The sequence below is a fragment of the Rhynchophorus ferrugineus genome, unplaced genomic scaffold (assembly GCF_030347505.1).
Source record: "Rhynchophorus ferrugineus isolate W39M unplaced genomic scaffold, kcgeb_rfMv2 rfM2, whole genome shotgun sequence".
In the NCBI taxonomy this organism is placed as follows: Eukaryota; Metazoa; Arthropoda; class Insecta; order Coleoptera; family Curculionidae; genus Rhynchophorus; species Rhynchophorus ferrugineus.
In genome coordinates, this window is record NW_027472581.1 from 18,524,738 (window position 1) to 18,549,064 (window position 24,327).

Here is a 24,327-nt window from a genome sequence, read left to right on the forward strand (position 1 = left end):
TTGGCAACGCCGGTGGATTGGTACCATGCAGTTCCAGGCTAAAAAAGACCATCATGACGACGTCTCGCTCTTCATAAACGACACTATCCCCTCTCTAAAGAGGAAATATTTCCAGTCAGTTCATCTGCTGAAGAGCCTAGTCTCTCCCAGAGACCTCTCTATAAAACGTCTATCCTCCAAAAAAGATCCAGGTCCAGATGGTACAACAATAAACCATCTAAAAAACCTCACCAGTAAGCAACTACCTGAACTTGCCAACATTATCAACTCCATCCAGAGGTTAAAGCATTTCCCAAAGTCCTGAAAACATGCGCTTGTCGCTGTTATTCCTAAAAAAAATGCCAAGTCTAACCCTTCTGACTACAGGCCAATCAATCTGATTAGTTCACTCTCCAAACTTGTCGAAAAGGCGATATTAAACGTCTTAAACGATTTCACAGGTGCACATCACATAATTCCAAATGAACAATTCGGTTTCCGTGCTAAACATTCATGCCTTTATCAAGCTGCCCGCGTCGCAGCAACTATCTACCAGGCAATTATAAAAGGTCGAAAAACTGGAGCCATATTCTTAGATGTCTCCAAAGCTTTCGAACAAGTATGGCACCACGGGCTAATATTTAAAGCTAAACAATTAGGTCTACCGAATGACCTAATATCCCTGATAGATTCATACTTGGATGGTAGGTCCTTTCAGGTGAGGATCGGTGACGCAGTCTCCTCTCGTAAATTTATAAGGCTGATTTCCCGCTCTACAAACTTTCCCACACAGCATTTATACAGTATACTATACAGTATAGTACAGTAACAGTATTTTCGTTTAATTAATTTATTTATATTAGAATTTTGTTGTATGTCAAACCAAACTGAACTAAACCATAGAGTTTATACGGCAACATTGCTACGTTTTGACGTCACAAATTTAGATGACGTATGTACAAAACATCTTTGGATAGATTGTATGTGTTTATTAACAGTTAATTTAAATGGTTAATGTTCGGCTTATATAAAGTCTACAAAATTTATACGACAAACAGTAATTAAGTTATATAATTATAAATATACGTTTTAATTAGAATAACTGCATAATCTTATCCACAAGTATTTGATATATTAAATAGAAATTGATTTAGGAATTCTTAGAGGCCGCTTGTTTAAATTATTCCCGTAATACATAGAATCTACACAGGCTATTAATCATCAGAACACTAATCATTTTCACATTTGTTTATGCCCCTATAACATTTATAAGCAATTTAATCACTTTCTCTTACATCATAGCACGTTATTATTTAAATGTTTTACTACCACCATTTTAGTAATAAAATTAAACCAGCTTAGTTTATCGTTATTACTGTAGATGTATTTATTATTCAACTATGAACTCACGCACCGATTTTGCTAAATATTCCCTTAGAGTATATTACGCTTAGAATATACAGGTTTAAAAAACAACTAAATTAATAAATAATCACAGTAAACATAGTTTTATCAGTTGCTAAAATTATTAAATCCTATATATCATCCTTTCAGTTTGGTTTCCGAATTGCTTTTTTAGTAATTAATTAAATATATTAAACTACTGTTCCAGTTGAAGAAAGACTTTGAAAAACAATTACAGTTCGTCCAATAAAACCGCCAATGCACCTCATAAATGACGTCGAACATTAGTGGCTATTTATGGCGAATCATTACCGAAAATCGTTAAACTTCGGTAGTTTTCGCCTCATTTAGCGACGTTGCCAATTATAATCAATCGAGAGGTAGCATCCAACGAACTACAAGGGTCATTTTGGATTTGGCCCTGGTACTGGTAAGAAGTTTTTTACGGTTAAGAATTTTTTGCTTCTAGTTTATTCTAGTTTATATATTATTCTACAGTTCTTGTACTGTTCATATTTTGATTATAAAAGGTGGGCAGTAATCACCGATTTGCGAATATTGCCAAAAAAGCTATTATAACACTTTTAATCTGAACAGACATATGATGACATTCAATCCAGGTGCATATTCATTCAATTTTTATTTAAATTATGAAAATTGGATTCAGTTCTATATCAAATTCATTATATTTTAGGCATAGTTGACCCTGATAATGTAAAAGTACAGATAAATATGACTCGATTACCTTTATGTGAGTGTATCAAAATAACCGCTTGTTGATCACATAGTTATTCTACAGCATTACAATTGAACATGAAACATTGAAGTTCGGCTCGCTTGAAGATTTTTTAAGGCTGGCGTTCTTATATCTTATATTAAACTCAGATAAAAATGTGATTGCAGCCAAACTAGCTGCTAAAATTCCAATGGATGAAACCCGAGCTAATTTAAGCAATGACAATTTGAAACGACTAGATCTATTGACTCCCAAATATTTATATAATATTCAGCAAGCAAATCAATTGAGTTCCACAAGTAAAAAACATAAAAGTGATGCTACAAGTGTCGAAGCGTGGGTAAATGGGGTCAAAAATACAGGATGTAGGTTGTTATATGAGCCACAATCTTAGTTTCTGCATACCTACCTTACTTTAAAGGAAGAAACTTTTATATTTATAAAAGGTTAAATAACTTATACATAATATATAAACTTAATATAACAACACAGTAAACTTATATTTGAACTTTTTTTTTTGAGTTTCACATGAGATTTTAGGTTAATTTGAGAATTCGAGATCTTTCTATTTATATTATACTCTTCATGTACGTATAATTTATAAGAACTAGCAACGTTGTAAATTTAAATCCTTGTGGACATGCCATGAATATCCAGAATTAGGCTCCGGTGAATATAGTGCCATCGCTGTAAACTCGGGGCGAATTTTTCTTTCTTATTTTATCTTAGTTAGAGAGATAAATATAAAAGAATACTGTCGGATGCGATCATTGAAACATTATTTATAATAATAAATGGCTATAAAGTGCGATCTCTAATCAGTTACTTCGAGCAGGAACGATTTAATGACTCCTCTTGCTATTAAACTGCGTTAGAGAGGTTATTAATGATTGAGTTTAAGCTAGAGTTTTTATTGGAAATATTTTTAGCGTATTGCAGCTGCACTGAATATTAACCTCAGCCCTATTAATAAAATCTCTCAAAAAAAGAAGAACAATATATAACGAAATAATGGATTCACCAAAAAGAAAGCGGGTGACGAATCAAGATCGCTTTGATGTTAGGAAACATAAGTTTTAAATGGTGTAGAGATAACCCACGAAGAGGGCTAATAGAACATCCAGACATTGCCTTTAACAGAATACGATTTTCAAAAGCATATGATAAAATTAAGGATGAGACGAACTATAGTTTGGTAAATAGTGAGTGACCAATTTTGAAACCATTGCAAAGCTGCACCGAACTGTCAACAATTAATGCGAATGAAATAGGCCGTTATATAACAACGATAATCCTGCTTCTTAACAAACTTTAGTGACTCTGCAAAAGTTGCGAATGATTGAGGAGGTTTTGAGTATCCACTGTACAACCAAGACCTTCCAACATCCAATTGTTGCTGTCGATGTATTGGTAATTTCTTTACTTAGTATTCCGCCTCGAAAGAAAGTCTTACAGTGATGATATTACGGTTTTAGCCGAAAAGTGTCAAAAGGCAGCGATGAAAGCGGCACGTACATTACTGATTAGTGTTTGATACTGATAACGAAATTACTTTTTCCCCAACATCATAACATAACTGAGATTTGTATTACATATGTTGGTTTAGTAGATTTCATATTCATTGTCACAATTTATTCAAGACATTTATTGACGAGAGCCAAACCAATGTGCAAAATGTCACAATAGGTCTTAAAAAGATATTATTACTCTTCAAAAGATATTTCATATCAATTTCAAGCGAATGCATAATTCTACAAAAATATACGCGGTATTAAAAAGTAATTTAAACAAAGAACGGTAGGCATTACAAAAACGAGCAAAGTGAATCATAGTTTGATAACTAGTTTATTTAATGATACCTCGAAACAAATGTATTACAACGTGTATACGGTATTAAATCAATAATTTATTTGAAGTATTTTAAGAAAGATATAATATATGGGCTTCTTGAAATTACTAATAGAAATCAAAACACATAAGCAGATAATGTTTTTCATGTTATGAAAAAAAAAATCACGGTTTAATTAGATTAATTTTGAGATTATTTTATACTTCACGTCGAGAGAGACGGTTATAAAATGATATGAATGTATGTTATGGTATTAGCCCATGTTATTTTTCCATTTCTATATTAATTCTGTTAATACCTTTCGCATTCGCCATATTCTACACTCAATTTGAACTCTGGACATTGAGACTATAAAAATTTAGTCTGGATCATGTATGTTATCAAGCAATAATGAAGCTAATTTATTTAATTCCAAAACACATGACATTTTAGGGCGATTTTTGTTTCTGTTGATTGTAATTTTAAATAAAAACTTAAAAATAATATAATACCTTGTTAAATACAACAAATGATATTCTAAAATTAATATGATTCACCATAAATAAATAAAGTAATACGATAGTGACTCATTATTCAGAAAGACATTATGATTAAAAAAACGGATGTATACTGCAAAGTAACATTATGATCAAGTTATCAGAAAGATAAGTTAATTATACTTATATATAACACAGCATGTTTAAGATGACGTGACCTGTAAATAAAAAATATCTAGCGAAGCACCCACTAAAATAAATGTAATTTTGAATCCCAGCGTTACTGCTGCTGGACTGTTCTTTGTGTGACTTTTAAATGGTTCAATTAATACAAACTTCCCCTGTTTTTTTTTATTAATTGAAATTAACGAGACAGATGTTGAAGTTTGTGGCATTTTGTTTATGATCTCATTAGTAGTATTTAAACGGCAGCCAGACACAATCTTTTAGTTCATGCATATTTACTATTTGATATAATATGATGATATTGAACTAATTTTAGTTTATAAAGAGTGAAGCAAAATTATATTTTATAATTTATTTGATAACCACTTGCCATTCGTGGTTTTTACGTTAATAATTTTATATTAAAACAAATTTTGAATAAGATTTAAATAAAAAATCAATGATTTATATTATAATTAGTAAAACGCGCAATGGTTTAGAAAGAAGAGTGATACTTATTCTGTTCCGATTTTATTATATAATTTATCTTTCGATGGGATTTACCTTAATTGATGATAATAGACAATCGCTCATATTACATTTGATGGTGATGACCCATTTTCATTATAACACAGAGGAAGTTGTTTAAAACGTACCTTTGTTCAGTTTGTTGAATTCTACTAAAATAAATTTAGTACCTGTTTAGATATAGAAGCTGTCTATCCAATAAAATAGTCAATGTACCTCATTGAAATGTATGACGTCAGAACGTAGCAATGTTGCCGCATCAAGCTGGACTTTTGATTAACAATGTTTGGTGATTTATAACTTCTAATTATTATCACTATATTTTGTATACATATACATATTCCGATGCATCAGGATTTTGTCTTTATTTTTAGCTAGGGTAAAATGAGAAGGAAAAACAGGTTTAAAACGAATTTGAAATTTTTACAAACCGTATTTGGCAATATATTCGACGTCATTTATGGCGTGCCTATTGGAAGAACCATATATCAGTATGATAAAATAAAAGCCGATCGGATGATAGGATATTGAAACATTTATAGTTTTTAAATTAAATGAAAATATATTTTATCCATGGAAGTTAAATTAACTGTCAGTTCACAAACGGATTTTTATAGATAAGATAAAGCATTATTCGGAAATAATATAATTATTATCCATGAAAAAATAGGAGAAATGTCATTATACTTTTTATTAAGGATTTTGACTGACTCTAGTATTATAATCATTCGTCGTTATTATAATCATTTGTAATTATAACAGAAAGAAATACTTACATGATAAATTTGTTTTCTTCTTCGTCGTTGTCAGTCATGTCCTCCCATTCATCACTGCGATTTGATACACGATCACTACTAATATCACTAGCTGTTTTGTAGTAAGCTCCATCACTATTACAATCCCACATAGGTATGGCTTTGCCATAAAGACTGTTACTTTTATGGTCCGACGACAATACACTATCCCGATTTGATTCAGTATCAGTAAGTTGCGAACCGTTGATGCTCTCGTAATAACCATCCTTCTTCGATTCGGTATATATCGACTCGTAGCAGTTGTATAAGCTCTCTTCCTGCCTGGTGGATGATGGCGGCCTAGGTGGTAGAGGTTCCTGTTTCTGTCGTCTCAGGGGCATCGGTGGTACCGGAAGGGTCTCATAAAAATTCTCGTCCCTCGCGTCCTCGTACACTGTGTCCGTGAGTTTCGATCCTATCGGTTCGTAACCATCATCGGGTTTACTAATAACCGGTTTCAGTTCCTCGTAAATCTTCTCCTCCTTGACGATTTCCTCGTAATGCTCGAATGCGACGGCACTATCCGGCCTCGTGATTTCCTCGTAGATTTTTTCCGATTTTTCGACCTCATCAACCGGCTTGGTGATTTCGTCGTAGTTCTGGAATGTCTCGTCGCTTCCGATTGGTAGTTCGCTCGAAACTGGAGCACCTATTTCTTCGTAATCTGGTAATTTCCTATCACAGTTTGGTTTTGAAATTTTAGACGGAAGAGCGTTTTTGTGAATTATCTTCGGTGGTAACGGTGGTTTGATCGGTTCTACGTTAGGTTTCGGCGGAATATCAGGCGGTAATTTTTTCATATCCTCTGGGGTGGGTACTTTCGAATTTGCGATGGGAACCGATGCCGATTTGTCCCTCCACAGAAATGAGTAATTGGGCTGGATCGATAGCGATGAACGCGAATCGTCCTTATAGATATTCTCGGCTGATTTGAATTTGGGGTCTGGCGATATTTTTCGAAGGTGCATGGTCTCGTACATCGAGTCGCATCTCCGTTGAGGTAAAACAGCTGGGATATTAATGATTTGTACTTTGTCTTCATCGAACTCTTCAGTTTCTTTGGAATCATTCTCGATTGATGCAGTTGTGTTATCGGTTGGGATTTCTTTGTTTTGAACGGAAGCAGATTTTGAGACATCTTTGAGAGAAATAAGGATTGGCGATTTTTCAGGTATTTCTGGTTTAACTTTTGTTGGAGCTTTTTGTACGGGTATTTCAGTCGGTTTAGGTTTAACGGGCGGTGATGATTTCCTTTCGAATATTTCAATCGCTTCTCGAACTGACGTACCGTTCGGAGAGGTTTCGATGATGGCGTTGGGAATATTCAGAGATTTGTTTATATTTAAGGTGGTTGGTCGTGGGATGGTTTCCTCCGGTTCCGTATTGGTAGTTTTCACTCTGACGGTCAATTTATCATTGTGCTCCTTTTTCATGCTGCTTTTTCTGCCGGGCTTTGTTCTGATTATCACCAGATTTTTCCCTTCTAACGTTGGTTTCGTCTTGACACTCGGTTTACGCGCTACCTTAGAACTATCTCGATGCATACCAACTGTTAATGTTCTTTTCACTTTCTCAGGATCGCCGCAAACACTATCCACCCGTTTAACCAACATTTTCACTTGTTCCCTGGACATCGTCTGGTTTTCCACCATTTCGTTGAACTTCTTCGTCAACTCCGCCACTTTGTTTGTCGGTATGTTCGTGATGCGAGGCACGCTGAAGTTTCTCTTGTGTAATGATGACTGCTTCTTGATCTTGAAACTAATCTTCTTCGGCGCGGGACGTTTGTGCTCCGACTGGATCACCATCAGTGATTTCTCGTCCATCTGAACATCTTCGGGCTGTTGGTCGTTGATCGATTGCTCCAGAAACGCGCGTTTTAATTGCAGAGTGCTCTTGTTTAACCCAGCCGAGTGCAGGAACGACTTGTTCGACTGGATATCGGTCAATACCGGATACAGAGCTACTTCGGCGTACGGAAGTTCCAGGATAACGGTCGACGTGTCGAACGCTATAGCGTTTTGCCAGTTTACTGTTGTCATTTCGGTGTAGCTGTTATCTGAAACCATAAAATCACGAGATAAGTTATCAGCATCTAACATTGTTACAGTATATTATTGACATACGTATAGCGTTATGTTGTGAGGACGAAATGTATTAAGGTTTTAAAGAAATTCGAGAAGATAATATAATAAAATTAAGCTGAGATATTATAAACTGCACTATAAGTGCATGTGTTTTTTTTATCAATATATAATATCGAACATTTTTGTAAAATATTTTCTTGCTCTTGTTTTTAACAATTAGCTGTTTTGTTAACAAAAATGTATCTTCTGTCTGTTATAAGCTATAGGTATATAACAGGTCAATTAAAATGTCCCCGGCCTGCAATTAAAAATCAACCATCAAGGATTATGCTAAGTTTAGACGTGGTGAAATGAGCACCGAAGACGGTGAACGCAGTGGACGCCCAAAAGACCAACCAAATCATTTAAAAAATCCACAAAATTATTTTGAATGACCGTAAATTGAAATTGAATGAAATAGCAGACACTTTAAAGATATCAACAGAACGTGTATATCATATCATTCATGAATATTTGGGTATGAGAATGCTCTGTGCAAAGTGGGTGCCGCGCGAACTCACTTTTGACTAAAGACAACGACGAGTTGATGATTCGGAGCACTGTTTGAAGATGATCAAGCGTAATAAACCCGAGTTTTTGCGTCGATATGTGACAATGGACATGGCTCCATCATTTCACTCTGAAGTCCAATCGACAGTCATCTTAGTAGACTGAACATGGTGAACCCGCTCCAAAGCGTGGAAAGACGCAATAGTCGGCTGACGAAGTTATGTCGTCTGTATTTTGCGATGCGCATGGAATAATTTTCATTGACTACCTTGAAAAAGGAAGGACCATCAACAGCGACCAATACATAGCGTTATTGGGCCGTTTGAAGGATGAAATCGTTGATAAAACGGCCGCATTTGAAGAAAAAGAAAGTGCTGCTTCACCAAGACAATACACCCTGTCACAAGTCGGTGAAAACGATTGGAAAAATCCATGAATTGAGCTTCGAACTGCTTCCTTATCCACCATATTCTCCAGATATTCTCAAAAGAATGCTCGTTGGGAAGAAATTTTCGTCGAATGAAGGGGTGATCGCCGAAACTGAGGCCTATTTTCGAGCAAAGGACAAAGCCCACTACAAAAATGGTATCGAAAAGTTGGAGGGTCGCTATAATTAGTTATATATAATCATATATAATTATTATATATATAATTATATTATATATATATATATATAATACTTATATATATATATATATATATATATATATATATATATATATATAATAGTTATATATTATAATTACCATTGGAGGGAATTGTGTTGAATAAAAAAAATAATTTTGCCAAAAAGATGTGTTTGACTATGGTAGGCCTGGGACTTTTCAATTAACCTGTTATATTAATTATTGTATTAAGATGGATTAGATCATGTTAATTTTGGTTATATTGATAATTGATAACAGTGTTACTACAAATTGAAAAAAAAAACAAATAACTAACTCTAAGGTGTGTTGTCTTAAATATGTTGTCACGTAAGATATAATTACTACAAACTATTAAACAACAATAAAACTATTTATTTTGTTTGTTATGACTATACTGGGAAATAAATATTGTTCAAAACCAGTGAGCCCTGACAATAAATTTACGCGAGTACACTAAACTTAGACAAATGTTAGGTAATCTGTCAACAAGTTGATATTAAGGTAAAATCCTTCAGGTTCCAATTTTCACGGAAAAACATTTGTAAAGAACCTTTTCGACAATAAGCTTTGGTATATAGATATAGATACACACCTACGCCCAAAAGAAGCTGACCAATTAATTTCACTGTTTGAGAGAATCTTGAAAGGACTGATATGTAAATTTCAAACGTAATAATGAAAAAGAAATATCGCTTATCGAAATTGAATGTATGGTCTTTTAAAATATTCTCCATGAAATTGAGTGCAATTTTCCATGGGTTGGAACAAAAATTGTTTGTTTTAACTATTTTCACTTTGATTGGATTCAATCAACAGTTGACTGTCGAAAATAATTGCCCATGTGATTTACTACGGATAGCCATCGGTGATTTTCACTAATGGATTTTACACTGTTTCCTACTGCGAATCTATATGCATTCTCTACGTCTAAACTTAGCATACCAATCCTTGATGGTTGATTTTTTCCCTTCAAAAAGCAATATTTTATCAACACGCGAAATTCCTTTTTATCCATTTTTTTCACAATAACAAAAGTTGCTTCACTCAAAATGCTATAATTCACAAACTAATGATTCAACAGCTGTCAAATTTATACACGCATCTTTTGACGGTTAGGGCTAATTAAAAAACATATGGATTTAATTCTAGTAGCGCCATCTATGTGTCAGGCCGGAGACTTTTCTATTGACCTGTTATTAAAACTGTTATAAATTTATGATAGAGAAATTTATGATAGAGAGATATAAATTTACAACCATGTTTCGGTTTAATTCGAACCAAAGAATTTTGCACAGGCTGCTAAGTCTTTTACCATAGAAATTGTTTATTAACAAATAGTCGAAATAAACTATAATTTGTAATCATTTTTGATTCCATTATTATAGCTATATTTGTACTACTCTTTATTCACAAAACTGGATAATTTAATATTATATATTAATAATCGATAATTATTCTGTATAATTAAACTTAACAAATTAAATAAAAACGAGCCGCGAAAATGGGCTTCGCGAGTTCGTTTGTTTCTTGACAAAAGGTGCATGCGAAAGGAAGGAATGCGCACCGCGAATACCGATCAACAAAAGAAAAACAAATGGCGGAGAACACAAAAGACGACAGTCCTATCACGTAATCGAAGATAGCCTTGCAACGAAAACAATAAATCAATAAATAATTGAAAAACTATCATAAACACATTATAATGCCGAACAGGTAGTCGTGTATTGAAAGGATAGTTATAGGTTCTCAACTATTACCAGGGACAAGCAATTTATTTTTAACATTATTCATATATTACTTGCTAATTATTTTAAATTCATTGCAGATGATTATTTACTGGACGGGTTATTGTTCTACCATTCATTACATTTCATAACAGTTTCCTTAATATTCAATGAAAAATTGACATAATTTTAAATGCGGGCTAAAACATTCCTACTCTGCGTGTGACGTAGTTGTTTTGGTCGCACTGGAGGGTTTATATGGGTGCAGTGTGTTATTTATATATTATTCTAATAATTTTGTGTCATAATTAGACATTCCAATGTGTCTCTATGGTGTGAGGGTTAAAAAAAACTTCAAACAAGTGTATTTTCGTTCCAGGTAGAAAAGAGTGCAGTCTAATGTACGCTTTGACTATTTTAAGTACTTTTAATTATATCTAATGTATAGTTAACATAATGTCGATGTAAATAACATTGTTGATAACAGGTTAGGCCTCATTTTTATTAATAACATGGGTTGAAAAATCTCGGGCGTAACAAAAAAAAAACACGTTTTTCTTGTTCAAAATTGGCCTTATTCATCAACATAATAACGCCGCTCTAACATTTCAGTACCACTTTTGTAGAACCATTTATCTTTTGCCTCAAAATAGGTCTCAGTTTCAGTGATAATATCTGCATTCGGGCGAAATTTCTTATCAGTGGGAATTTTTTTGAGGTCTGCGAACAGCCAGTAGTTACTGGAAGCCAACTATGGCGAATACTAATAACTAATAATAATATTAACTAATGACACGGTGCGTTGTCTTGATGAAACAAGGCCAATAACGCTATACAGTATTCACTGTTGATGGTATTTCGCTTCTCAAGATAATCGATGAATATTTCACCACGCACATCACAAAATACCGAGGCTATAACTTTTCCAGCCGAATGTTAAGCTTTCAGGCTCTTTGAACGGGGTTTACCAGTTGCTGTCCACTCAGATGACGATCGTTATGATTCCGGAGTGAAGCGATGGATCCATGTTTCATCTATTATCAAATATCGATGCGAAAATTCCGGTTTGTTACGTTTAAACATGGCCAAATATTGTTCAGAACAATTAACACGTTTTTGTTTTTGGTCAACAGTGAGCAAACGCATCCTCCTTGGACAAAGCTTTCTCATAGTCAAATGCTCATGCAATATAAAACCAACACGTTCTTTTGATATCTTTACGATGTTAGCAACTCACGCTCAACTTCACTTTTCGATCATTCAAAACGATTTTGTGGTTTTATAATGTTTTCTGGGTTTGCCACCTGATTTAGACGACCACTGCGTTCTGCATTATCGGTTTCTCTACGACCACATTTGAAGTCAGCAGACCAACATTTTATTGTTGTTTCTGATGGAGCGAAGTTATTATAATACTTTTCAAGCCATCGCTTCACTTGAAAATGAATTTACGTGAATGGCGTCACGTAAAATTAAAACGCGAAAATGGTTTTGATCCATTGTTTTGAAAATAACAAACGTAGTGTAACTCTTAGCATAATAACGCACAAACTTATAAGCAGAAAGAAGAACATGAAATTTTAAAAGTTTTTTTGAAGGTTAGTACTAACTGAAAAAGCGGTGAATGCTATAGAACTAGTGCCATCTATGTGTTAAGCCCATGTGTTAGACATCGCAGATTAAACCTATTAAAATATAAAGTTATGGCCACCTTTGATTGAAAAACAAATTATTACCCCTCGTACATACATGCGGCATATTTTATTGTTTCGGTTGATGTTAATTTGTCCATTAGTTGGTGTTGAGTTAATTAACTTTCCAAATAGACCTCATACGTTATATTAGCGGACGTACGAATTATTAAAGCTCAATAATGGTACAATACATCCGTTTTCCTTTTAACGATGGGGTTTTCCGACTAAGTTATTTTATAATACCGATAAAATATACATCATCATTTAGGACATGTTCGCAATTAATAAGGACGAGGTCTGTTGCGAAAGCTCCAACGATTTTATTGACTGAATCGGTCGCAAAATTACAGTTTCTCATGGAGACGGTTACGATTATTAATCAAGTGCTGTAAGGTGATTGTTTGATAAAGCTTATCAGTAAATAAGCCTTGATAGAAATGTTAATACTGGTACAATGCATTTAGTTGTAATTGTGTAATTACATCAGATGAAAAATATCAGTTGATCTTATCAATTTTTTTTTCTTAATAGCGAAAAACTAAAACAAATATAGCATCATTTCTGTAGTTTAAAAACGTCCAGCCAGTTGTTTTTAGTAATATCATTAAAATAAGAGTCAAGACAGAGTGACAGCGGATATATATTAATATTTTGTTCTGATTAGGAACTCATCCAGAAGACTTATGTTAAATCTGGAGGATAAGATGGATGTTCCATAACAAGGATAAATTGTGATTTTGCTTTCAATTATATATTATTGTATGGGACAATGGGTTATTGTGAGGCAAAATGTTGTTTTTTATTTTAATATTTACTAAATACATTAATTAAACATGCCATTTAGCCAGGGCAAAAAACATTTTTACCATTTTTACTAGGCCTGTACAGTAATGTATCATCGGTATTGGGTTAACATGGACATTGTGCGATGTTGTCTTCAGCTAGATGCCGCATTTTTCTTTCGACGTTGAAATTATCTATTATTTACATTAAGTGCTCTCTGTTTATCTTACTATACTTTGTGTTTGTTATCTTTGTATTACATATAGGAATATGTTATCCGAGTTAATTAATTTAACATTTTATAAGTAGGGTTAAAAAGTCTATTGATTTGGATGTAGCATTTGTATGTATTTGTATTTTTTTATATACATTTTAAAGTCTCCTTTTTTACCAACGAGGGTTTATCTGGAATGGACCTACAGTTTAACGTGGGCTTCGAATCACTGTCATCGGCATTAAGCGTACCGAATGGCGAGTGACCAACTTATAAATCATCCCAGACATCCGGTCTTACCCAGACTGGTTACTCGCGTGACTGGGATCATTATCTTTGTCGGATTTCGCACTTTTGCGTAAGGACAATCACAAATGTTAAACAAAGAGTTAAGTATTATGATGTACTTAGTTTTAAATAGTAGGCAATATTGTATAAATCATTTAGTTGTGAATATTGTTGTAATTAGTTGTGAGTTGTGAACTACTAAACAGACATTTGGTGTCATTCAGGATATATTATTATTTATTTAAATTTTGCAAATTGCATTCAATTCTATAGTAAAATCATCATATTTTGGACAAAATTAAACCTGTAAATATAAAAGTTCAAAGAAATATGATGCGAAACAATGTAGTGATAAGAAAATTGAAAAACAAACATGAAAATCAAACCTGATTCAATTGAATTGAAGCGTGGAAAGATAATACTGAAAGAACAACAAGGTTAAGGGTAGCTATGTTGCTAATTGTAGCACATCTAGATTTGCGTGTGAATGACCAGGTATTTATAAGATTATATCAAAGCTTCTCCAGCTTAAAAGTATGTTTATAGAAAATCGATTATATTTATATACGGATAAATAAATTATATTTATCATACATATTTTTTATTTTCTTTTTTTTTCTATAATAAAAATTATTTTAAAATTAATCCTCTTTATAATATAATTTCTTAATATTACTTTTAGTATATTATAAAAAATGACATTTGTATCACTAAACTTCAAATATCAAAATTTGAACTTGACTTTATAACGATATTTCCAATAATTTATGAATATATGAAAATATATTCAATATATATTATATTCTTGAAATATACAAATAATTTACAAGAACTGGCAATGTGGAAAAGAAAAAAAAATAGAGCGCAAGCCGGGCGTTCCTATGAGTAGACTCTTGTGGCCTGTACTTCTAGAGAATAGTGTGTACGTAATTAGTCATAATTTTCTTCATTGCTCGATGGTTTTTCACTCTAGTAGCAGTTTTGTCATTTAGTAATATAAAAAAACGATACGTAAGTTTTACTGCCTGTACAAATATAATATTTATGCAAAGTTGATCTCGCGAAGATCTAATTTTAAATATTGTTATTACATTGCATATTTAATGGGCATAATTAATCTAGTAGGCTGTGTTAGCACTATTGAAACGTTTTTGGCGTTGCTTTGACAACCGTGCGTAAAGAAAGTACCTACCTAGTTTCAGTACGATGAATATAGTTCAGCTGTATTGATTTTCCGCTATTTTGAGGTAGGTTTTTGGTTCTCGTTAGATTTGCATTAGATTTTGTTACAGAAATGGTACAAAGTGCAACATCTGCTAAATATTTTTAGCAAAACGATATTCTAATAATATCACAGTCTAGTGGGACAAAAAACTTTGAAGGGTGACTGTTATTCAAGCATAAATTAAAAGTGAAACACTGAGAGGCCTCCAGGTTTTCTCAAAGAACGAGTTCCAGAAATGTTTTGGAGTTGGAGGAAGTATTGTATATAACTGTACAATATCTATTATGTAGTTCCACACCTTAAAGGACATCAGTGTAGATAAATAAATAACTTTTTCCAAAAGACAAAAAAAACGATGTTATGAATGCACTTCGTACGCCTAACCTAAAAACTAAGTTAATGGTGCCACATTTTCAAACATAAATTAACCAGGTTTAGTTATATAGTTTTTATATTAAGATAACCTTACAGTAAAATAACAATCGTAACTATCGCATTTGTAAATTTATCAAGAGAAAGTTACAATTAGCTACGACATCGAACATGGTGATTAATACTATTCATTATTTAAACTATTTTCATAAAAAACTACCATTGTTACATGCGCGAATAAATGAGGCCTTCTCTAGCATTCAAACTATGCCACTTTGTGAGTAATGTTGTTTAATATTCAAACCTTTTTCGATATATAATGAAAACTGAAATTTCAAAATATTCAAGACTGAATCATGAGTAATTGATGCTTAGTACCTTGTAAAAAGTACGATGAAAATAACTCAAGGATGTTTATCATTAACACATTAACATATCGATCAATAAATAAGTCTTAGTTCTAATTAAAGAAAAAAACGTCTTTTGACAATGAAGTGTAACAATTAATTTCAATTGTGCCATTAGATGCCATATTTTTGATTCAGATGAGCAGTGGCTGATCCTTGTCAAATACTAATGCAAGAAGTAGCAAATAAAATTAAATTAAACATTGATATCTAAACTAGACTAAAAGAAAATCCATTGTCACACGTTAAGCTATTTTGGTATAGACGTATATAGAAGATCAATAAAAAAATATTGAAAAAGAGAAATAAGAAGCTTAATGGTTTTCTTTATGCGAATTCTGAAGCCTCCGTGGTTGTATTAGAGATCCAGTGCTTAAGTTATTGTTATACAAGGTATGTTAGAGTTTTGATATTGTTGTCGTGTTTTCAAATAGAAACTATGAAAATATTTATAGTTTAGAAGAATATCATGATATATGTTGGAATATGTCAGGCGAGGCTAGAAACATGGCTAGGCTATGAAAATGTATCTCAGCAACATTGGGCTTGCTCGATGACCAAAATTTCTCGAACTATTCAATTCTGATAAGAGATAACAAATTATGAGAAGTAAAAGAAATCTTCAACGACTACTTTAACGTTGTAAATGTTCAAGTTATTGTAAATTCTGTATTTGCACTGGATGCTGATAGCAAGTTATCAGTAAAATGGGGTATGTTTACTGATTGTGATGTACCCTCTAAGCGCTAAGGTAGGTTTAGCTTGTTCTGTTTTCATATACCTTTATATATAATGGATTTTGTTACATTATAACTATTCTGTATTAATTTTATGTTTTGTATTTCTGTTTAATATACCCAATATGTTTATGTTATAGTATTTATTGATATTACATTATCTTAGAAACAGACCATAAAAAAATCTAGAGGTCGATGGGTCAGCAATAAAAAAATCAGTCTAGTTATCAATAATTTGAATAGTGTTTATTGAATAATATATATTTATTTGAAAAGTTTGAAAGGTGCAGAAAGTAACAGTGAATGAATTAAACTTTTTGGGTGTGGGATAGTGATTTAACGCTGACAATTACGAAGACAGGGTTATGAGAATGAAAACAACTAAATATATGGTATATAAAGAGTATGCAATTAATACAGGATAACTATAGAAAATACTGTGGAGTGTGAAAGGTATATGTGCACAGATATGTGTGTAATTGTTGAGGATATACATGGGCATTTGGTAGATATGTTTGAAAAAATGATGAATACTAACTGTTTTGCAGATATGGTAAATGCACTAGAGAATATGCAAATATTAAATATAATTTTGCAGTCATAAAATATACACAGGTAGTAACAGAGGAAAGTAGGATAAATATATTGATAATATAATATATAATATTGATAATATCAGAATCGTTTGACAAGAAAACACAGCAACAAAGGAAACAAGAACTGAACATAAAAAGGTAAATATGCTCTTTAATGAAAGTGAAATACATTACTTGGATATACAATTGTTAATTAGGTGGATTAGGCCTTTGAGGGATATCATAGGGGGTTTGGAGTTCAATGTAAATATAGTAAAACAACTCTAATCTACAAACTATTATGACTGTATAATTAATTGTAGTTTAAATCCTTCGATAATAAATATTATAATAAATTATATTTATGTGTCATTATCATGTTTATATATGAATGTTCATATATCAAACCCAAAATAAACTAAAAGTCAAAATTAAATCGACATTGCGACGTTTTGACGTCATAGATTTAGATGTCGTGAGTTCACTGTTTTAATGAATCGACTATAGTAGCCTATCTGAGCAGTTGAGTCGGAATTATTCCTAACAAACCCTTCAATTTATAAAAAAAAATCCGTCAAAAATAAATTCGCATATTTCGTACCGCTGAAAAAGCTCAATGAAGAAAGTTGAAATGTGGCGATACAAATTCAGACTCCAGATCAACGATTGCATTATTAAAACATCTCGATGTTTTTTGGTCGGCGACGTCGAACAGGAATTCGGTTCCGTTAAATATCTGTGAACGGCCCCCATAAATAATTCACAAGTGTATTGTTTTTCTTTTCCGAACGATTTAAGGTCATGTGTCGATTTTTTGACGTGAGCGTTTTGCCTAAATCGGTGCTAAATGTTATTATAGTTGTCGAATATCGCCGATAGTTCATTGGCTATTTTTAAATCGAACTTTATATTTAGATTTTTTCTGTTTGGTAATGTCGATGGTCGTTTGTATTCAGCGCGACAATGATATGATGAACGAACGGAATTTTGGAAGGTGAATTTTCGACGATAGGAAAAATATTGGGCCTTTTTACTTTTCAGCGAACGAGGCCAATGAACATACGAGTTTAATTGAATTAGGTTTGATACAAATTGGAACCCGCTGTTTTACAAATGACTGATGGGAATTTGATATGCCAAGACAAAATATTTATCCACAATTTCTAGTTATTACAACTGCGCCACAGCCACAGGGATGAATCATCGTTTACATCGTTTCCTACAAACGGTCAGGTTTATGAATGCAGTAGGGGTGTCGAAAAAAATATCGATATATCGATCGGGATATTATACTAAACCTACGTAAACAAAAATATCGATATTTTATACCGATATGTCTTCAAAATTTGTAAATCCATTCCGGTCCCAGACCGTTGTGCCTTCGTTGGTTATGTAGCAATAAGCATTGATACTTAATCAAAGAACTTTATTTTGGCAGTCTTGGATTACTATTAAGTTTTATGTTCTTGTGCAACACCAACTATTTGATCTCAAACTCTTCGATTTTAGTTCAGGTTGGGAGTCTGATTTGCCCGGTTTTTTGTTTAACGTGATGATAGAGCTTATCTTCATATAGTATATAAAATCTTATAATTTATTCTCTTTATAGCTCATTCAATAGACATATAAAAAAATAGAGCGGTTGCGTAATAAGTACGAAAATTAAATGTTCCGACACCTGATTATAAACTTCTGTGCTCTTGTTAAAAATTGCTTTAAATTTGAAAATTCTCGATGGCGATTGTTCAGACATATCTTGACACCTTGAACTTTCCCAATGATATTAAGCTATTTTCAAAATAAGTTCATAAAACTACTTAAAACAGATTTTTAACCAACTTCTCGTTGATAGCAACTATCCAAGGACAAAATGGAGAAATATTGTCGATATAAATTATAATACAATTATTTTCAGGCTTAAGAAACCAGTTAAATCCTATTTAACAATGTCAGGAAATACTGTATATTAAGCAGTATTATGGACCCATTGGTATATTCTGATTTAACAATTTATAATCATACAATACTACAATTCATCGTACTATTATTATCATGTATCACTAGCCTTAAATACAAACTAAGACGAGACAAAATTAACCATTTGGGGTACTATTTGTCCGAATGTATAATATAGTATAAATGGCGAGAGTGAATTGATTTTTTTTTGAAAACAGAAAGTAGAATACTTTCTGCAGTTATGTCTCCGTTTAGAAACCAAGCACGATATTGTAAAACTAACGATAAAGTAGAGTGAAAAAGGGTGATTATCTGAATTATTTATTGGACGAAAATGACCGAGAAAAACCTAACATCTAAATATATGTTACAATTAGCATTACAATCAATTAACAATGCATATGTACTATCTAACACTATTTAAAAATAAATAACGAAAGCAGTTCAAAATTTGAAACCATTAAAGAGAAACCAAGTAAAATAGAAACGATTGATTGATGCAGTCGGTATTTACTTATAAAACAACAAATACCACGGACCTAAAAACAAATTTCTAATTTCTTCTTCTTCTTTGTTTTTTGTCTTATCTCTTTAAAGTCCTGGATAAATCATCCACCTTGCTCTTCACTCACGTCTTCCAAATATCTCAGAAAGTAATTCAGGTGGAAATAAAAAAATGTACTTTTAGATTCATTAGGCAACCTAAACCTTGAAATGCTTTTAGCATTATTTTAACGATTTGTTTATAGTGAGGGTCTTTATGATTGCCTAAAAAAATCTCTATAACCTCCTTAAAAGACTATTCCATTTGACCTTCCATAAACACACAAATGGACAAAACTTTCTTGACATTTTTATCTGCCAAAAACCAAAATCCTTGTAAGTTCTTGAAGATTTATTTGAGGTTTACAGAATGACCTACATGAATTGAATCATAAACACAGCCGTTGTAAAGCAGAACTGGTTGAAATCTTTTTTTGACGAATATATGAAAATACGCCATTGTGCTATATCGTACTGGATCTTAAATGCATTAATTAAACCTTCAATATTTGTGGAATTCCATATCATTTTGATTTTCAAAGTACCAAAATAAATATAAATCAGTTGAAAATACTAAAACAGATTTCTTATTGAAAACCTGAATAATATTTAAGGAACAATGAAAAATGATTAAAAGAAAAAGGAGTTTTTGTAACAATATCTGTGTTAAGAAAATATTATATTATTTCTATCAAGTGGATTTATTATTTATTGTTATGATTTAAAAATAAAGGTGTACTAGAAAGATAAGAAATATGTCACTATAATCATATGGAATTGCTTACGGATTATAACACAAAAAATTTGAAAAACAATGCACTATTATACGTGTGTTGTAACCAATTTCTGCCATTCAAAAATGTCATTGTTTGCCGATATGTGAGCGTGATGGAGAATAATTTGTCTCCTTCTTGACTTTTTCCGAATAGGGATGCTGAATGATATTTTTTTAAAAAGAAAATTAAAGATATTTTTTTACGAAACATTTTAAATAATTTTAATAAATCTCAAAAGTACCAAAAACTTATTTTAAAGGGTTATATAAGTTTAAAAGTACTATGTACGGTATGATTACAAGAGTTTAAGAACTTAATTTTAAAGGATTATTAAAAATGTCGATATTTTTGTGGTCCTGACACTTGAAAAAAATATCGATACATTGAAGCATTGAAATTCTCATCCTTTTTCTTACCTATTTTGTAAAATATCGATATATCGTTATTTACAAATTTATATCTCCGAAGACCTCTGGCTAGACAAATAGATTACAAGGAAACAAACAAGATTTAGTACATGATTGGTTCGTTCTGAGCCTGCGTACATCCATTATGATTATTATTTGCCAATAATTCTATGGATATATTTTACTAACTTACTAATTTGTTATATTTGAAACAGAAAAAATAACTAGTTAACTAAACACAATTTTTTTATTGGTAACGGAGAATATAAATTACTCATAGTAAGTATCTATTAGTATACAAAATTCATTAAGAAGCTAAAATTAAATTATGAATAAAAATTATAAATTACTATGAGAGTGTAATTTTAGAAAGTTGACATAACGGCAAAGAATCTAAAAAGTTAAAAAGTTATAATATGCGTAACATATTAACACTGTGTGTGGCAGGGTATGTTAAATTTGTATATATCAATATCGGTGTCACCGTTCATAGTATTTATCAAAACATCATGCCTAAACATATATGTGTGTATTTGATAATAATATCTATCAATAAGGCACTGTTTCACACAATATTATTATACTTATATGGGCATTTAGAATCGACATTATCATTTCTCTATTCTACATTCTGATTTGTTGGGTTTGATTCGACTCGATTTCTGTTTTCAGACTCATAAGCATACACTAATCCTTCGTTACACGCGGTCTCACCAACGGATCCTACGGATCCTGCATTGACTGTTACGGAAAGTTGGAAACAGTTTAACATTGCTCATTGCATAACCATTATTAAAGATGTTGTGAGTGACATAAGACCATCAACTATAAATGCATGCTGGAAAAACCTATAAAATAATGGCGAAAGTTTTTATCGATATCTCAGCATTGCCGGACAAAGAAGCCGAAGTTGCTAACATTTTACAAGTTATGTATCATATACATGAAGAAGGCTAGGACGATCTTCAATGAACAGATATTGAAGAAGTTTCAGCCGCTAATGACAATGAAGTCACATCATTTTGGAAAGCAATACAAATAATGAATCAAATGATGAAGATGATACTTCTCCAGAACTACCTGGAAGATCAACTGCAGGATTTGGTTTTGGACTTGGATCCTTCACTTGAACGTCTAGAGGGTTTACTACAACCGCATAATGAAGCGCAGAACAAGGAGACATTAAGACATGTAACTATAACTTGGGTAGGGTGTAGGTGTTTTGTTATTTTGTTTGTTATTTTATGTTTTTATCAGCAACTAAAATATAAGTATAATATAAGTATAATATATAATATATATTTTATATTTAAATATGTACGTAGATTTGTCTTGATTAATAAATATACAAATAAATTCAACTTTAAATCCAGCATAACAGGTCAATTGAAAAATCCCCGGCCTGGCACATAGATGGCGCTATGTTGTTGTTTTTGTTGTCGATGTTTTTTGGTTAGCCCTAACCCTCAAAAGATGCGTGTATAAATTTGACAGCTGTCAGATCATCAGTTTGTGAATTATAGCATTATGAGTGAAGCAACTTTTGTTATTGTGAAAAAAATGGACAAAAAGGAATTTCGCGTGTTGATAAAATATTGCTTTTTGAAGGGAAAAATGCAGTTGAAGCAAAAACTTGGACTGATGCCGAGTTTTCGGACACTGCCCAAGGAAAATCAACCATCAAGGATTGGTATGCTACGTTTAGACGTGGTGAAATGAGGTAAATTTGACGGTGAACGCAGTGGACGCCCAATAGAGGTTGTTACCGACAAAAACATTTAAAAAATCAACAAAATAATTTTGAATGACCGTAAATTAAAATTGAATGTGATAGCAGGCACTCTAAAGATATCAACTGAATGTGTACATCATATCGTTTACGAATATTTGGGTATGAGAAAGCTCTGTGCAAAGTGGGTGCCGCGCGAGCTCACTTTTTACTAAAAACAACGACGAGTTGATGATTCGGAGTAGTGTTTGCTAACATGGCTCCACCATTTTACTCCGAAGTCCAATCGATAGTCATCCGAGTGGACTACACACGATGAACCCGCTCCAAAGCGTGGGAAAACGCAAGAGTCGGCTGGCAAGGTTATGGCCTCTGTATTTTGGAATACACATGGAATAATTTTCATTGACTACCTTGAAAAAGGACGGACCATCAACAGCGACTATTACATAGCGTTATTGGACCGTTTGAAGTACCAAATCGCCAAAAAACGGCCGCATTTGAAGAAAAATAAAGTGCTGCTTCACCAAGACAATGCATCGTGTCACAAGTCAGTGAAAAAGATGGCAAAAATCCATGAATTGGGCTTCGAATTGCTTCCTGATCCACCGTATTCTCCACATCTGGCCATTTCCTGTTCTCAGATCTCAAAAGAATGCTCGCTGGGAAGAAATTTTCGTCGAATAAGGAGGTGATTGTCGAAACTGAGGCCTATTTTGAAGCAAAGGACAAAATAAACAAATATAGGGAACAAAAAAAACTAATTTTGGCAAAAGAATATTTTACTATGGTAGGCCGGAGACTTTTCAATTGACCTGTTAATGACATGTTTTTCTTCTTTTCATCCGTACATGCATGGATCCTTCATCAACTGCGGTTTCACCAACCGCTGCCATTTTATCGGAACGTAACCCTCGAGGATAACGAGTGACTACTGTATATCCATGATCAGTCACTTGTGTTGAATTTATACACATCTTTTGATGTACGTATTTTTAAGCAATTCTTTAGCACACTGTAAAGTCCAGAAATATAAATAGCATATATAAAAACATATATAAAATATGTTAATTTTTTCTATGTTAAGAATGTTGCATCAGTTACAATTGTCAAAACAAAAAAAGTAAGATGGAAACAGGAATTGTTCCGAGTTTAACTTCATTTTTAAAATTAAAGTAATTTCTTACATAATTTCTTTATTTTATTACATATTTTCTATTGATTGCTTGCTTAATAGAGGTTGTCATTTCAAAATTACTTTTAAGTATTTTTTGTTTCTTTTTGGCTTTCGCTTTTTTTGGCCCAGCCAGCTCTTTATCGTTTTGATTATATTAGATTACTCACAGCTGTCTGGACACATATGTACTCCCCTGTTTCTTCGTATCATTTTACTACACAGCTGTTCCGTAAACAGTCAAAATTGAAAACATCACAGCTTATAGGAAATATGCAACATTTCTGAGATAGTCTATAAATCAAATAAAATATTAAGCACTGCAAAGCTCTGAAGGTTATCAAATAATGAATTATTGATATCAGCTTATGTATACAATTCAAAACCTCGTTATAATCTGACACCGTAACCATATTTATTGGATAGATCAATAAGTTCGTGAGAAGGATAATTTCTTGCACATTTAGGCGGTTCTTCAATGTATAGACAACGTAGTTATGATTTATTTA

At 32.5% G+C, this 24,327-nt stretch overlaps 1 protein-coding gene across 7 annotated transcripts in view; it reads right to left on the reverse strand.

The window, feature by feature from the left end:
• Positions 1-24,327, reverse strand: part of Exn (Ephexin) — a 115,896-nt gene that overhangs the window by 33,725 nt on the left and 57,844 nt on the right. For all 7 annotated transcript variants that reach the window (XM_076394107.1, XM_076394105.1, XM_076394111.1 and 4 more), the window contains one exon: positions 5,914-7,990. In XM_076394107.1, coding sequence (XP_076250222.1) covers positions 5,914-7,973 — 2,060 coding nt within the window. In that variant the 5' untranslated portion in view covers positions 7,974-7,990. The remainder of the gene's footprint in view (positions 1-5,913; positions 7,991-24,327) is intronic.